Genomic DNA, 18,065 nt, shown 5'->3' on the forward strand with positions numbered 1-18,065 from the left:
TGGATGGATGGATGGATGGATGGATGGATGGATGGATGGATGGATGGATGGATGGATGGATGGATGGATGGATGGATGGATGGATGGATGGATGGATGGATGGATGGATAGGAGCGCCCCCTTTGAAACGGGGTGGTGGCAATTGCCACCATGCTCAGCTTTTCCTTATTTATTATTATTTTTTTAAAACTGTGTTGGCAATTCTCATTAAGATTCTCCATCACCTTTGCCTACGGCTTCCTACAATTGTAACCTTATGCCATATCTCTGCTTTTCAGCCACCAATCCTCCAATCGCTTTTTGCTGACTTCCACTGCAGATTTATTTACATGACCATTGTTATCTTTAAACCCTAGGGCCTCAGAAAGAGTGACTGTGCCTGCATCGACATCCGGATGGATACCATCACATTTGATTATGAGGTGTTCAATTGTTTCCACAGATCTACCACACACTGCACATGTGTCATCTTCTTCGTTAAATTTCTTTTTGTAGCTGCGCGTTCTAAGACACCCTGATCTAGCTTCAAAAAGTAGGGCACTGCCTCTTGAGTTATCATAGAAAAATTCTTTCCTGATCTGCCTTTTCCAGAATCGATATAGTTCTACACTATGTTTCTTTTCCATTGAATTCATCCAATTTTTAACTTCCGCGTTTTTAACCTGTCGTTTAATGCTCTTTCTTTCTCCGTCCTCATGACCGGCATACTTACTGGTTAGTTTTCTAGTTCTTTTCCGCCAGTGTGAGTCAACGTTCTTTCTGTATAAATATTTAAATACCTTAGCTGCCCATCTGTTATCGTCCAATTTCCTCAGGCGTTCTTCATATAGTATTTTACTCTTAGCTTCCCGTGCCTCGAACGATGCCCAGCCCATATCCCCTTGTACTTCCTCGTTTGTGGTTTTGCCGTGGGCACCTAGTGCTAATCTTCCAACAGCTCTCTGATTTACGTCTAATCTCGACTGAACTTCTGCCCTTAAGCACAGAACCGCATTGCCGAAAGTAAGTCCCGGCACCATTATTCCTTTCCAAATACCTCTTAGTATTTCATATTTGTTGTACCCCCATAATGCCCTATGTTTCATTATCCCGGCGTCTCTTCGTCCTTTTGCCCTAAGAGCCTGTTCATGCTTTTCCGTGTATATCTGCCCTTCGTTTAGCCATATCCCGAGGTATTTGTATTCGGCCACTTTGGGTATTTCGTGGCTTTGTATTTTAAGCACCTGATCAGTTGTATCATTAAAAATCATCACACCTGATTTAGTTGCGCTAAAACTGAATCCTAGAGCGTCTCCTTCGTCTCCACAGCAATTAACCAAAGTTTGTAAATCTTCCTGGCTATCTGCTAACAGTACAATATCGTCCGCATACATTAAACCCGGGAGTCGCTGCTCAACTACATTTCCGCCTAATCTGCCGCTACTGCATATGCAGCGGCATATCCGCCTATACTGCATATGCAGCGCCTCTAGTGGGAAGAGCGCGGCGCGCCGTGCCAAGCGGCCGTCGTTACCCGACGAGCCGAGTTGGTAGGCCGGCTCTTGTTGTTGTTGATAAACCTTTATTTTCCATCAGAATGGAGGCCCCCTACTCCCTACCTCCGGCACGCAGGCCGAGGGGCAGGGGCCGGGACCTCCGCGACTAGAGACAGGCAAGGAGCTTCTGGCTCCTCGCGGCAGCTATCGCCAGATGGACCGCTTTCTTCTGCACGACGGGGTCCGTGCTTTGCAGAAGGGTTTCCCAGGCCTCTCTACTGTCTATTTTCTCTCGGAACCCTGGAGAATCCGCACATTCCCAAATCTCATAGTCGAGGGTCCCCCTCTCCCCGCACTTCCTACACTTATCATCAATATCCTAATCTTTTAAGATATGCTATGCCCACACTGGGTGTATGAAATTTTTAGCCTGTAGTCTCCTCCAAGCCGTAGCCTCTGTGTTAGCGAGCTCTTTGTCCGGGGGAGGGAAGAGTCTCCTGTTTAGTTTGTAATTTTCCACTATTTCTGTGTAATTTATCAGTCTCTCGTCCAGTTCCTTGTTATCGGGCGGTCCTGCCGCGGCTCGGAAGGAGAGATCTCGAGCCAGGGCGGTTGCCGCCTCGTTTCCTGGAACTGCCTCGTGAGCTGGTGTCCAAACGAGACAAATATTTCTATTTATTCTGCGTCCCTCTAGGATTCGCAGTGCTTCCTGTGTTATTCTGCCTCGGGCATAATTTTGGAGAGCAGTCTTGCTATCGCTAATTATGTATTGTGCCTCCGTTCCCACGCAAGCGAGCGCTATTGCACCTTCTTCAGCCGACTCTGGATTTCGACTGCGTATGGTTGCGGAAGAGACAGCTGTACCCCGGCCACTAACGACCGTTGCCGCCGGTGCTCCCAGTTTCCCGGTAGCCGCATCCGTGTAGGCCACTGCTTTCTCATTCATTTCGCCGAAGCGTTTGGTGAGCGCCTCAGCTCTCTTTTCCCTCCTTTCTTTGTGAAATGTAGGGTGCGTGTTTCTGGGTAAAGGATCTACCCTGATCTTTTCTCTGATGTCCCTTGGGATGTGCCGCTTTACTAGAATACCCTTTTCCGTCTGGAGTCCTACCATGCTTAGAATCGCCCTTCCTGTGTTTGATTGGCTTAATCTGTCTCGCTGCGCCGTTCTCGTGGCTTCAGCAATCTCTCTCCATGTATTGTGAATACCCATGTCTAGGAGTCTTTCAGTGGAGGTGCTTATGGGCAGGCCTAGAGCCCGTTTGTAGCATCCCCTTATGATCGTGCCTAGTTTATCCCGTTCTGAGGCGCGGATCTTCAAGTAGGGTGTAGCATAGCTTATCCGACTGATAACGTATGCTTGCACCAACTTGATCAAGCTTTTCTTTCTTAGCCCTCGTCCTTTGAGTGCTATTCTTCTAAATATCCCTATGGCTTGCGCCGCATATCCCTCGAGCTTCTTCAGGGTTTCCCCGTTGTATCCGTCGCTCTGAATATGCAGTCCTAATATTCTAATCCTATCCACCATCGGCACGGGGTTTCCTCCGACCGTGATGTTGAAGTTGTTACTCTGTTTGAGTCTCAAGTGCTTAGGGTTATACACCAGAAGTTCGGATTTCTCTGGTGAGCACGCTAGCCCTCTATTCGCTGCGTAGTTTATTTTACCACTACGTCCGCTGCCTCCTGCAGTTTATGCTCTATTTCGGCATCGCTGCCCTGATTGACCCAGATATTTACGTTATCAGCATAGATACTAAAGTGTATGTTGCCAATCTTTTTGAGCTTTTCCTTGGAGACCTCTCATAGCAAGGTTAAATAGAAGCGGGGATAAGACCGGTCCTTGCGGGGTGCCCCTACTCCCTAGCGTAATTACCGCCGACTCTATGTCTTGATATCTTATTTTCGCTGTTCTATTTGTCAGAAAGTCCTCTATATAGTCATAGGTTTTTTGGCCTGCTGCTATCTCTTGGAGTTCCTCTAGGATGGCCTCGTGCTTTACATTGTCGAAAGCTTTTTTGAGGTCCAGCCCAAGAATTACTTTTGCATCCCTATAATTGGAGTCTATGATGTCATGATTCAGTGGTAACATTACATCCTAAGTGCTTAGCTTTGGTCTGAATCCGACCATCACGTCAGGCCATAAGCTGTTATCCTCCATGTAGCGAGTTAATCTCGTTTGAACTACATGTTCCATCAGCTTTCCTACGCATGAGGTCAGGGATATTGGCCTGAGGTTTTCCAGCTTGGGTGGCTTGCCCGGCTTGGGGATTAAAGTTATGCTGGCCTCTTTCCATTGTTTGGGTAGCGTTCCTTTTTCTCATATTTGTTGCATGTATTCTGTGAGTGCAATGATGGACTCGTCATCTAAATTTCTAAGTATCTTATTTGTTATACCATCCGGCCCTGGGGCGGACTTTGTTTTAAGTCTGATTAACTCCGCTCTAACCTCCGCCTCCGTTATGGATGCGTCGAGCTCCTCTCTTACTACACCTTTATAAGCCGGCAAGTCAGAGCAAGTTATATTTCCTATATAGGTCTGTTGTATTTCCTTCATGAATTCCTTGTCTTCCCCCTGGTAGGCATGTCTAGTTTTCTTTAGCTTAATGTTCGATTGAGTTTTCGATTGAGTTGGGTCTAACTGGTGGCGTAGGAGATTCCACGTCTTGGCTAGACTCATTCCTTTCTCCATTCATCGCATATGCAGCACCAATTTTGTTCACATAGGTGCATGGCGTACCTCTCGATTTATTTATTGTGTCTAGCTATCCTCCTTTTCAGGTTTCGGTTCCACCTTTGTTTTTTAAGCCTGCGTTCTAACCCGCGTTTTGCCTCCCACATGTGGAGTAGCTTGCTGTCGGCTATCGCTGGGGCGTCCTGTCCTTCTAAAGCTACTGTTGCCTTAGCTACATGCTTTTTAAGCTTGCTCGTCCAGCTTTCTATGCCAGTAATGTCTTCAGCCGGGATACCTTCCCACATTTCCCCAAACCTTTCCCATTTCGTGATCTTCGCTTGCTGAGAGCGATCTTCCGAAAGTCCTGTTTCCAGGGTAGTTGCTATTATGTAATCGTCGCTTCCTAAGTCCTGCTCTGTATTCTCCCACCTAATGGCAGGTGCGTTTTTGGAGAGCGTCAGATCAGGAGATGTGTCTGCCATTACGCTATTTCCTTTCCTTGTCGGGCAGCCAGAGTCTGTGTGCAGCGTGAGGCCTAGCTCTTGGATGTCCTCCCACAGCTGTCCGCCTTTGCTATCTTTTTTCTTGTAGCCCCCTTCTTCATGGTGCGCATCAAAATCTCCAACTCTCGCTCCTGGTATGACGTCACGCCATAACGTCACTAGCGCCTGTAGCGGGAGGAGCGCGGCGCGCCGTGCCAAGCAGCCGCCGTTACCCGACGAGCCGAGCTGTAGCCCGTCTCTCGCTCCTGGTAGACGTCACGCTGTCACATCGCTAGGTATCGTATGACGTCAGATGTCCATCTAAAGGTCAACGTGACAGGTGGCCGCCGCTACGCGAAAGGCCGTTCTTTGGGAGTAGTATGGCCTTCGCAATAAAAATTGGCAGAGGTTTAGCTCTGCTTAAACTGGGTAAATTGCGTTAGAAATGATGCGCGCGTTCTTCTGGTGATTCTTCGGCGCGTTGCCTTCGGCTGGTAGCATTGCGGCGTACCTGAGCAGTCAGGTGTTGAGATTCATCGGTGATCGATGACCTGGAACAACTCTGCGAGGTAGAACGGTGTCGCCGAGCTGCATCCTTAGCACGACGCTTTGCAAGACGTTCTTCAAGCTGTTTTGGCGTCTCTTGAGCACGTTGTCGCTTTCTCGCTTCTTCCTATCACTGCCACTTCTCCTTAGAGGACTGCATTGCAAAGCATTCACGCCAAGGCAAGCGTGCATTTATAGACGCTCTACAGCGCGGGAGCGTGGGCGCCGCCATATTTGGTCACGTCACCATTCCGCCACGCTGCCAGGGAGTCCACAGAACGCCATCGCCCTTTCGGCTGTACGCCTTGCTCGTCGGCTAATTGGTTTTTGAGGAAAAGAAATGTATCTGTATCACATATCTCGGTGGACACCTGAACCTCGCCGTAACGAGAATGGCTGAAGATTGGAGTGAACGAAGACAGTGTATTAATTAGACGCGCCTTTGTTGATTCGAAACCATCCAGCTGGAATAGCGGAGTGGTTAGCGTGCTCGCCTCGCACTCCGGAGACCGTAGTTATATTCCCCAACTCGGCCAGTTTCCTACTCGGTGGTATTTATATATGTGGTCTGATCAGAAATTAAGCGAATTGCTTAACCGATATCATTCGAATGTCATCGATGCACTGCGCGCCAATGCTGCTAACTCCGGCTTCGAAGGCCAGAAGTGGCGGACCTCCTAGTTGCGCCGTCTGTCGTATACAGAGCAAACTGCCCGGCGCCGCGGGCCGCGCGGCGTGGCGATGATGCTGCCATCTGGCGGAGCGCGGTTGAAGCAACGTTGTTCAAGGTCATCCGTCCCTACCGGCCCGGGCTACGCGTGAAGGCGAGACCTACAGTAGTATTTCTAACACAATCAAATTAACTAGTCAATTTAAGCTATGCTACTAGTCAATTTCAGCTATGCTGGTTAGCACACTTTAGCTGTATTCGGACAGGCGACAGCGCTGGGAATGCTAAGCCGTAAAGGACACTCCTACAGAAAAAGGCGCGTTTTAAAAATTGCGGAACAACTTATTTTATACATCCGGCATACGCCTAACACGGTGATGGAACACATTCAGGAGAGCTTAACATGGCCAACGCTTTCTTTTTGTTTTTATATGGGAATAAAGATTACAATCTGCATTTCGTCGTGTATGGAATTTTTTTCTTTCTTTCTAATTCACTCATGCGGAACAGAAGAAACTCATCAGAGTTGACTCCAACATCTTTACATGGTGCTTTGGATTGCAGGTAGATGGTTTCACGTCAAAACAAAAACCACAGTTGTAAGTAAAGATGGCAATGGGTGCCGATTTTGGGCTTCGGCTGGAATTGTGGGCATGGTTGAAAAGTTATTTCTTGACACTCTCCAATGAAAGAAAAAACATATATTTTGTTCCTGCGCAGCTTCTGAAAGTAACTCTTTGCCCAGACGTTATTATTTGATCGTTTCAACAGGTTTGAATTCATAAATGCATTGAACGATTGCTTTTGCTATTTGAAAGTTTTTTTTTTTCAACTTACACAATGCTGCTGGATGTCATGGCAAGAAAGCTGTAAGAAAAGCTTGTCAAGGCCTGGGCACTGGCGAATGACAGAACAGGAGTGCAGAGATGAGGCTGAATAACTTACAAATTAACATTATAAATATCATGCGGATTGGCACCCGAAAGAAAAGGAAAAGCAGAACCTGTTTATGTATGCATTAAACCTGTTTTATAAACACTTTTACAAAGAGGTGCGCCTCGGAAGTGAAAGTCAAATAAATAAACTAACGTGAAATAAATACTACACAAAATATAGCAGCGACTCTAAGTGAATACATAATACTCCATTGTCTGCATTCGTACAAAATACTGCATCCAACGTCTTTAAAGTGAGCATGTCGACATAAAGTAGTTAAAAAAATGACTTCGAGGGAACAGAAACAGAGCAATGAGGCTGCATCCGTGTCGTGGTGCGGAATCGAGCAGACTAATGTTCTGCAGGCAATATGACTACTTGGTTAACCATTAGTGGTGTTACAGTTGAACATGTCATGTAGCGCTCTAGGAGATTACATACTGAAGTAGAGGCGGCAATTGTCTAATTTATTGAATATGCCGCCGCGGTGGCTCAGTGGCTATGGTGCTCGGCTGCTGACCCGAAAGACGCGGGTTCGATCCCGGCCGCAGCGGCTGGAATTTCTTTGGAGGAGAAATTCTAGAGGCCCGTGTACTGTGCGATGTCAGTGCACGTTAAAGAACCCCAGGTGGTCGAAATTTCCGGAGCCCTTCACTACGGCGTCTCTCATAGCCTCAGTCGCTTTGGGACGTTAAACCCCATAAACTAAACTAAACTAAACTAAACTAATTTATTGAATATATCTGCTGCGTTATGCGCCATCTACAGCCTAGATCAAGCCATGCGATGACGTTGCATTACCAACTTCATATAAATTGGCGTTTAACGTCTATTATTTTCTTCTGCCAGGCCTGATAGGTTATTGAAACCGTTTCGTACTTGCCTTTCCTCTATATTAGCCTGTAGAGCAAATGGTATTTGTAAACGCGTTCACTATTTTTGTTCCGTGTGAAAGAACACTTCTTTAGCTGGGTGCATGTTGACACGTTGGAAGATCGTTTCGTTTATTGGGGTTTAACGTCCCAAAGCGACTGAGGCTATGAGGGACGGCGTAGTGAAGGGCTCCGGAAATTTCGACCACCTGGGGTTCTTTAACGTGCCCTGACATCGCACAGCACACGGGCCTCTAGAATTTCACCGTCAAGAAATTCAGCCGCCGCGGCCGGGATCGAACCCGCGTCTTTCGGGTCAGCAACCGAGCGCCGTAACCACTGAACCAGCGCGGCGGGGCTGACACGTTGGAAGAAGAGCGAACTGCTTTTAACGCTGTAGTGGTAAGGGTACCGTTCAGTGGCGAACCCCGCGTAGTTGGCGTCTTCACCGGTGTGCGCGGAAAACCGGATTGGTCGAGAGGGTGCTGACGTCACACGTGGAGCCGTGGAATCAAAAGTGATAAAACACTGCAAAACTAATGAATAGAAGGTGGAAACAAGACTCTAATGTCTTTGGACGTCTAAGTATAGAAAGCAATTCAGTTGCGCTGCAAGCAAATTTTGGGGCAATTGGTCGTGAATCGAACGGTTGACCTGTCGGTTGCGTGTCTTGCATGCTGACCCAAGACCAGGCGAGCTTGTTTTTCTAACATGACACTTATACCATTTTGGAAAGAGATTTCATTTATAAAGTATTTACAAAGTACTCAGCTAGCGGCTGCACTCCACTACCATGACAAAAGACAACACAACTAAAAGGGCTAGGCAGACTTCTTATTTTGGATGAAAAAAAAAACACAGGCCGGACGTGTTGTTTTTATTCAACATGGTATTTGTTACATTCATGCAATGTTCTACGTCTATGAACTGTGTGCCATCCTTTAGAAAAAAAATGTTGGATTAACACGACGCGTTCAAGTCACCAAAGATTGGAAAAGAGACGATGGAGAGAGCACATGACGAACGCATCATAGTACGACAAACCTAAGCAAGAAGCAACAGAAAAAAGACAATGAAGACCACATTAGTAAGAGCGAGTGCCATTCGGGTCTGAACACATTGTGGGGTTACATTCCCTTTAAGTGAACAATCATCATTCTGAAGTGACCTTTTGCAGAAACAAGATTCACAATGCAGGTATATCATGAGCGCTTTCCAGAAGCCGTGTAGTGCAATTAAAAACAACAAAGGGTCATTAGCAAATGAAAGGGCAGTGTGATATCGTAGAGAATGCAGTCTCTAAACTTCTTCTGCAATGTCCGTTGTATGATACCCCAAAAGACTACCGAGTCTTTTCGATTGATGAAACAATGCTCAATTGTTTCTGGAGCGTTGCAAACGGAGGCGGAGCGGGGGGGGGGGGGGGGGGGGGAATTACAGAGGTGGAAATTCGCCGTTGACTGAAAAATTTGCCTTTGGTCTAATCACGTTTTAGCGGGCAAAGTGTCAGTGTAAAATTAAAAAAAAACGCATCCTTTTTTCTGTACACCTTGCTCCACTAAATAAAATACGCAGCGCGATACATGGGCGGAGAAAAGAGCATACAAACAAAATCGTTGTACAACCACTTTCCCGATACTGAAAACCGGAAATCATTGGTGAAAAGAACAAGTAGGAAACGAAGAGGTAAGTACAACGGCATGTATTAAGCCCGACAAAAAGGGGCTACCAGATACATTTGAAGACAGAGTAGGGTTCGGTAAAACATAAACTAACTTGACTTGCAAAAATGCATGCACTATTGAACGCGTAATGTCGCGCAAAAACATGAAACGTGAAACTACCTATTCGACATACAGGAAAATAAACAGGCCGCCAGCATTTACAGAGCAGAACAAGTAATCAGGAGAGAAAGATTAAAAATTTGAGTCTATCATAAAAGTAGCGAAACTTTTTGAAAACCTAGATATAAAGTACTGTGCAAATAATATTTTCGAGTACATAAGGAATTTTAGGGCGAGAGACAGATTTCAGGCGGTCACCGTGCCAAAATCAAGGTACCGTAAGAGACAGATGTCTGAGAAGTTAGAACAGTGCTGAAAAGTTTGCACGCGGGCTTTACCATTACTGTGCGCGTATGGACCCCTGCACTTTCTTGGACATCTCGTGGTTTTGGACTCTTTAAGTTCTCTGCGTGTGTGTGTGTGCACCGGGTGACATCAGTCGCCGCAATGTTTGTTTGTTTTGTAGAGGGACCGATGTCCCTTTTTGGTCCTGGGTTCAATAAACTTCTCTTAAAGCCCTCTTATTACGGACACTGAAAGAGACGCCAAGGTGCTTGAGTAGCCTGGTGTCCAGTCCACACCAGAATATTCAGCAATAAAACGTGATATTGACGCCAGCGCTCGTGCAGACGGAAGCGCCTCTCAAGAAGAAGAGGAAGTGTGGGCGTGAAAGTGAAAGTGATCGGGAAGCGCACGTCTGTTGACCCGCTGTGGACCCTTAGCCGCTGATTACCAACGTGACATCTGGTGGAGGTGCTGGGTAAGTCGTTAATGCACCGTACGCCCCCTTCAAGCCGCAATTCGAGCCCCGTACAAATACCGAAGGTCGACACGCCAGTCCACCAGGGCAGTCGCCGATTACAGGGCTTACCTCCCGAATTTGGATTGCTCCCTGTTTCCCATTGTTCACGGAGGGCAGGAGGGCAGGTTCACGGAGGGCCTACAACGATGAATCCTCCAGCTACTGTGTCGCCGGTTCTGCCCCACCACCAGCGAGAGCCACCGCATTTTCGCGGTCAACCACACGAGGACGCCGAAGGCTGGCTGGACCAGTATGATCGGGTGGCCATCTACAGTGGTTGGGGCACTGACTGCAAGATGCGGCATGTTTATTTCGCCCTTGAAGACTACGCGAGGACGTGGTTTCTGAACAATGAATCTGGCCTTGGAACGTGGGATACGTTCAAGACAGAGTTCCTCCAAACCTTCAAGGACAGCACGTCGCGCAGGGAGAAGGCCGACCTGCTTTTAAAAGCCAGACATCAACTCCCCAGCGAGAGTGTGACGGTGTATGCTGAGGAAATGAAGAGGCTGTTCCGGCGTGCCGACCCAAACATGTCGGAGGAAAGGAAGGTGAGCTTCCTTATAAAAGGTGTCAAGGAGCAGCTGTTCGCCGGCCTGGTTCGAAGTCCTCCAGTCACGGTAGCTGACTTCGTAAAGGAGGCGAGCACCATCGAAAAGTCTTTGGACATGAGGGCCCGGCAGTATGATCGTACAACAGCGTCGATGCTCGCGGCCACTGTGGAGGACGCCACGGTGAAGTCGGCAGACTCCTTACGTGAGATGATACGATGTATTGTGAGGGAGGAACCGGCAAAGCTCTTTCCGGACAAGGAAAAACCTCCGCCTAGCACTCTTGCTGACGTTGTCCGTGAGGAGGTGCAGCAAGCTCTAGGCACTTGTACAGCACTACCTGTTGCCGGCCCTGTGCAGCCTCAGCCACCGAATCTCAGCTACGCCGCCGTCACACGCCGTTTTATTCCATCGCAGCCGAACCGACGTTACGACACACCTGCCTCCGCCGCTGCACGAACTCCACCTCCCCAGCCGAATTCTCCACAGCGGCTAGGACGCCGAAGAACGGATGTCTGGAGAGCGCCAGATAATCAGCCGCTGTGTTACCACTGCGGTGAGGCTGGACATGTTTATCGTCGCTGCCCATACAGGGAGATGGGCCTTCGAGGATTCCCCGTCGGTTGTCATCGTCCGATGTATGGAGAACGACCGCAGGAGATCGCGGACTACATCTCGCAAGCGGACTCCGTACAGCGCCGTTTCTCTCGATCTCCATCACCGCGTCGCTACAGTTCCCCAGGGCGAGCCCAGTGTCCGAGTCCCCGGACGGGAAACTAGATGCAGCAGCCTCTGGAGGTGCGGCTGCTCAACGACAAAGTATACAAGATCCTCCATCGCCACAAGACAGTTCTCAACCAACGCCGAATTCCGTAGCCGTACCGACGATTCTTGAGCCCACGTACCTCAAAACTAGCCGATGTCCTGACACACCCCCCATGGCCGCGACGCCTTTCCCCGATGCCGAACTCCTTCGACGCACCGCAGCCGAGACCGAACGCCTCGACATGCCCAAAGTAAGACACCACCAACTGCCGACTTGGAGATTTTGGTTGACGGCGTCGATGTAACCGCGCTGGTGGATACTGGTGCCGATTATTCAGTACTTAGTGGACAATTCGCCGCGGCACTAAAGAAGGTCACAACCGCTTGGGATGGCCCACAGATGCGTACTGCAGGAGGACATTTAATTACACCTACGGGAACGTGCACGCCGAGGGTAACCGTGCAAGGCTTAACATTCTTGGCGACGTTCGTAGTGTTAGCCGAGTGCTCCCGAGACGTCATACTCGGTATGGACTTTCTGACCGAAAACGGTGCAGTTATTGACCTGCAATCGCAGTCCGTCCAGTTCTCGACCGAGAAGGCCATATCCGTGGATAGTATTCTCCCAGCGGCGCTGCACATTCTGGACGAACACGTGACCGTGCCTCCACGTTCCAGTGTGATGGTAACCGTCGGCTCAAAGCACATACGGGAACTTGAGGGTGTCGTCGAAAGCAAGCAGCTGTTGCTACTGGACAGTGGAATTTCCGTCGCCAGGGCGGTTGTCTTCCTTGAAGGTAGCAAGGCCAACGTTCTTCTCACGAACTTCAGCAACGAACACCAACACCTTAACAAGGGAACGACTGTGGCGTATATTGACGCTCTTAGTGAAAATAGGTGTGTGCACAGTTTAACATCTGCTTTAACAACTGATCCCGACGGACTTGCTGGTGTTAAGTGCGATATTAACCCAACCTTGCCGCCCGACCAGCGAGACAAAGTACGGGAACTGCTCAGTCGCTACCGTGGTGCCTTCGCGTCCTCGCCACGCGTCGGGCGGACGCATCTTGCGAAACATCGCATTATTACAGACGAAAATGTTCTGCCACTCCGACAGTCACCTTATCGAGTGTCTACCAAAGAACATCAGGCTATTACCACACAGGTGAAAGAAATGCTCGCAAACGACGTTATTCGCCCTTCTAGGAGCCCGTGGGCGGCACCTGTAGTGCTTGTGAAGAAGAAGGACGACACCTTACGATTCTGCGTAGACTACCGTCTGTTAAACAACATCACTAAAAAGGATGTGTATTCGCTGCCCAGAATTGAAGACGCCTTGGATCGCTTATGCAACACCAGATATTTTTCTTCCATGGATTTGAAGTCTGGATATTGGCAAATTGAGGTAGACGAAAGAGACCGCGAAAAGACGGCATTCATCACTCCAGACGGGTTGTAGGAGTTTCAGGTGATGCCATTTGGTCTTTGCTCGGCACCCGCGACTTTCCAAAGGCTCATGGACACCATCCTTGCAGATTTGAAATGGCAAGCTTGTCTGGTCTGCCTGGACGACGTCATCGTTTTTGCCCCGTCTTTCGAGGAGCACCTTCGTCGCCTCGAGGAGGTCTTGCAGGCCATTACATCATCAGGCCTTATTCTCAAAGCCGAAAAATGCCATTTTGCTTATGAAGAGCTAAAGTTTTTAGGCCATGTCGTCAACCAAGAAGGGGTTCTTCCGGATCCTGAAAAAACATCCGCCATTGCCAATTTTCCACCGCCGCGTGACCAAAAGGAAGTTCGTCGCTTCCTCGGGCTATGCGCATATTACCGCCGCTTCGTGGAGAATTTCTCTAAAATTGCTTCACCCCTTACTGATCTGACAAAAGCGCATGTACCGTTCAAGTGGGAACCTCCGCAGCAGAAGGCGTTTCAAGAGCTTCAACGCCGCCTGCAGTCACCCCCCCGTGCTGGCGCACTTTGATGAGCTTGCTGACACACGGGTCCACACCGATGCGAGCAACGTTGGTTTGGGTGCTGTCCTTGTTCAAGTTCAGCGGGACCAAGAACGTGTCATCGCCTATGCCAGCCGTGCACTCTCCAAGACAGAGGCCAACTATTCTGCCTCTGAAAAAGAGTGCCTCGCCATCGTGTGGGCAGTTTCCAAGTTCAGACCATACCTTTATGGCCGATCCTTCAAAGTAGTGACCGATCATCACGCCCTATGCTGGCTGACCAATCTCAAGGATCCTTCCGGCCGCCTAGCTAGATGGAGCCTTCGACTTCAAGAATTCGATATCACCGTCATCTACAAATCCGGTCACACACATGCAGACGCAGACTGTTTATCTCGTGCTCCCGTGCAACCAGCTCCGGATGATGCTGCTGACGACGAAGAAATATTCCTGAGTGACGGCCATACCAACGATTTCACCGAGCATCAACGCGCCGACCCCGATCTTCGCGACGTCATTCGTTATCTTGAAGGAGCCAGCAGCACAGTTCCTAAAGCCTTCAGGCGCTCTTTGTCGTCTCTCTGCATACGTAACGGTGCTCTCTTTAAGAAGAACTTCGCTGCCAACACTAGGCCGTACTTGCTGGTCGTCCCCGTGTCCCTACACAATGAAATTCTTCGCGCCTGCCATGACGAACCAGCTTCCGGCCACCTTGGGATTACTAGAACACAAGCCAGAATTCAAGAGAAGTACTACTGGCCGCGCCTGGGTCATGACGTTGCACACTACGTCCGCACTTGCCGGGATTGCCAGTGCCGTAAGGTCCCGCCCGTGAAGCCAGCCGGATTCCTCAAGCCCGTTGAGCCGCCTTCGCAAGCATTTCAACAAGTCGGCATGGACTTGCTGGGACCTTTCCCTACATCAGGCTCCGGGAAAAGGTGGATAATAGTAGCCACTGATTATCTCACGCGTTATGCAGAGACAGCATTCCTTCAGAGTAGCACCGCCCTCGAAGTAGCCCAGTTCTTTGTGCATCAAATCGTCTTACGTCATGGAGCTCCACAAGTTTTGATTATGGACAGAGGGGCTGCCTTCTCCTCTGAGCTCTTGCACCATATTCTAGTTTTTAGTCACACCAGTCACCGTAGGACGACTTCTTATCATCCCCAAACTAACGGACTGACGGAACGACTAAACAAGACGCTTACAGACATGCTTTCCATGTACGTGGACGTCGAACATAAAACCTGGGACGACGTCCTGCCCTATGTCACGTTCGCGTATAATACAGCCGTACAAGAAACCACCAACATGACACCCTTTAGCCTCGTTTATGGCCGTCAGGTGACGACAACACTCGATGCCATGCTGCCCCATGACGAAGACCACCCAAATGACGACGTTGCATCCTTCTTACAACGCGCCGAAGCTGCCCGCCAACTCGCACGGCTTCGCATTCAAGATCAACAGGGCCAGGACGCGCAACGCTACAACCTACGGAGACGGCTTGTTGAATACCTCCCGGGTGACCTCGTCTGGGTTTGGTCCCCAATCCGACGACGCGGCCTAAGTGAAAAGCTCTTGCGTCGCTATTTCGGTCCTTACCGAATTGTGCGACGCCTTGGAGACCTGAATTATGAAGTCGTCCCTCACGAGCCCCAACAATCTCGCCGCCACCCCCGCCCCGAGGTGGTCCACGTCGTTCGCCTGAAGCACTACTATGAAAGGGCGCACTAACTCTTCTCGAGACCACCCCTGCGTTCGTGGCGGCATCGGGTTGATGCCTTCGCAGGAGGGGGCTAATGACGCCAGCGCTCGTGCAGACGGAAGCGCCTCTCAAGAAGAAGAGGAAGTGTGGGTGTGAAAGTGAAAGTGATCGGGAAGCGCACGTCTGTTGACCCGCTGTGGACCCTTAGCCGCTGATTACCAACGTGACAATATTGGGGATATGCAAATGGAAATAGCACGATGGGTGGGTAATAACAAAATACACGTGGATGGGCGAAAAGAGGAAACAGAGTAAAGGAGTAGCCTGAAATGGTTACAGACAGCCAAGGCAAAAAAAAAATATTTCGGCAAATGCGAAATAGACGGCGTACTGACATACTTCTCACTAGAATTAATATCGTGAAACGCTTCTGCGACCACACTTTTTGTATTGTGTTTAGATCTGAACAAAATGTCGTGTTTCCAAATGCATGTCTACAAGGAACCTTTTCTTACCCTGGCCCTTACATTTTAATCGCTTACAAAGCTGTGCGAAGTGGCCACCGGGATTATTCCCCATTTGCAGCCTGTGTTCACATGCCCTTCATTAAAACACGTACCACTCTGTCCTATGTAGAACCTATCGAAAGTGAGGGGAACTTTCTGAGCAACTCCTGAAACACACTTGTGAAGCTCTTATGCTGCTTGGTACACTGCGGTCTATTCTTCATTACGTTAATCACAAATGGGTACATAATGCGCAGCTTACACAGCGGAGAGAAAACAATCTTGACCGCTTGAAGGATTGCCACTTTTTTAATGTTACGTGAAACGCGATGAATGTAGTGTATAAGTTCCACCGTTTCTTTCTCGACGGTCTCTTTCTGCTCGGTAGCGGAACGGAAGTGCTACAGTTGCTGTAGTATTTTTTTTTTCTGTTTTGTATGATCAGAAGAATTTTTCCACGGCGTTGCTGGCTATGTTTTCTTTTTTTATTCTGTTTTTCCCTTTCGCCTATACACCCGCTTTATATTGTTACCTTCCCATCATACTTGCTTCCATTTTCGCATGTCATATAATGTTTTAGTACTCCATCGCCTCCTTTACTCCGGCTGGTCGTCCTTTCTAATTCGGCCATCCACGTAAGCTATCATATTTTATTTTATTTTATTTATTTTATTTATTTTACCCTCAGGGCCTTGCAGGCATTACAGAGGGGAGTGGGCAGAAAATATAGAACAAAACAATGGAGAAAAGGGAAACGGGTACATCAAAGATTAGTCCTGTGTAAACAATGTTAGCTAGAAAAAATACAATAGTGCAGAACAAAATCGTCAGAGTTTACACAACACCAGCCAAAGCTTTGCGAAAGTTATTTACGTCAGTAATAGATACAATTTCACCAGGAAGATCGTTCCATTCCTTAGAAGTACGCGGGAGAAATGAGTGTAAGGAAGAAACTGTTTTACATAATGGGATCGTCTCGTTTCGTCTTTACTGTTGATTCTGATCACTTTTCATGGCGCTGGTTCATCTGTGGCTAAAGAGCGCCATGGCCCAAAGTTGCTTTATGCATTAGAGATGGTGTCACAGACACATCTTCCGGACATTTCCCACCAGCCATCGCGGGATGGCTCGTCGAGAATGTACCTGGCGAGCGCAGTGCACTGGAGCGCTCTCGCATCAGTATGATTAAGCTGTCGGGAAGCTTCAGATACAGTCCAGCATGCTGTGGACTGCCTTTGATGCGATCTGCACCTGATACGATCACTTACACAAGTTTTACTAATTCTATCGGCTCAGGTTCACGACACAGATACCAATCGGATGCTTCCAGATTGAAATTAGAATGCATATGGGAGAAAGAGAACCATAACTAGCAGGCTATAAAATAAGTGAACATTTAAAGCAGCATCAAAGTGAAATCAGACATGCGGAAATAGGCGATAACTGTTTGGCTCTCTGAAGTCATCGCAAAAGACGCTAGTTGTTTGCGGATAAGAGCTGAAATCGCCGCCTACCGCCACATATCTCTATCTACCGTCTGCTTTGAAAAGGATGACCAGCAGGGGCTGCGCGGCAAACTAGAATTGATAACGAGCTGCATTCCGAAGTGACGTTAATGCGACTTGCTTCAAGAAACCACCGGGATGGAGGTGAATCGATTTCAGTGAATAAATAATTCTTCGTTCAGAAAATTTGTTCGCTTTATTATTTACGAAAACATAGCCGCACAGAGCGACATGAATATAAACAAAACACTAGCGACTTTCTTGGTTGCACGAAAATACAGCACAGAAGGAAGGCGCTCATTCCGTATAAAAGAAGAGTTTATTACTGCGTCAAGTAGCGGCGCCGAAGTTGCATCATCACCGCACCAGCAAGCTGGCTTCGCCGAAGGCACTCAGTTTGCTTGAGATATAGCATCTGCCACCGAATACGATGGGTGAGAAGTGATAGCGTAGACCATTTCTCTAATGAAAGGTGGTAAGGGGCGTAGATCCAGCCGTGCATCAATGACTGCAATTAAGCACAGGTTCTGCAGTGTCGGTGCCAAGTGCAGCACGTGGAGATCCGTCAGCGCACCTCGCTCCTCAGCAGCCTGCCCCTCATCCTGGTTGGGTGTGGGCCCAAAGCCGCCGAAGATAAACACTCTTTCACCCATCACTGAGCAGCCGTGCCAGTACCTGGGAGATGGTGATGAGCCCCATCGCTTCACTTCGGTCCAACGCGACGTCACGGTGTCGTACTTGTGCACATCTGCTAAGAAGGTCTTCAGCACATCGCTGTACCCTCCGAAAATGTACAGCTCTTCGTTGAACACAAAGACTGAATGTCCCCGCCGATACACAGGG

At 48.6% G+C, this 18,065-nt stretch overlaps 1 protein-coding gene across 1 annotated transcript; it reads right to left on the bottom strand.

Moving 5' to 3' along the window:
• Positions 1-1,564: 1,564 nt before the first annotated feature.
• Positions 1,565-2,685, bottom strand: LOC149357073 (uncharacterized). Its single transcript, XM_089577873.1, is given in 1 exon segment — positions 1,565-2,685. A coding segment is annotated over 1 exon segment (1,044 nt). The 3' UTR covers positions 1,565-1,641.
• Between the last annotated feature and the right edge of the window lie 15,380 nt (positions 2,686-18,065).

Source organism: Amblyomma mixtum, chromosome 3 (assembly GCF_055824585.1).
Source record: "Amblyomma mixtum isolate Tamu chromosome 3, ASM5582458v1, whole genome shotgun sequence".
Classification (NCBI taxonomy): Eukaryota; Metazoa; Arthropoda; class Arachnida; order Ixodida; family Ixodidae; genus Amblyomma; species Amblyomma mixtum.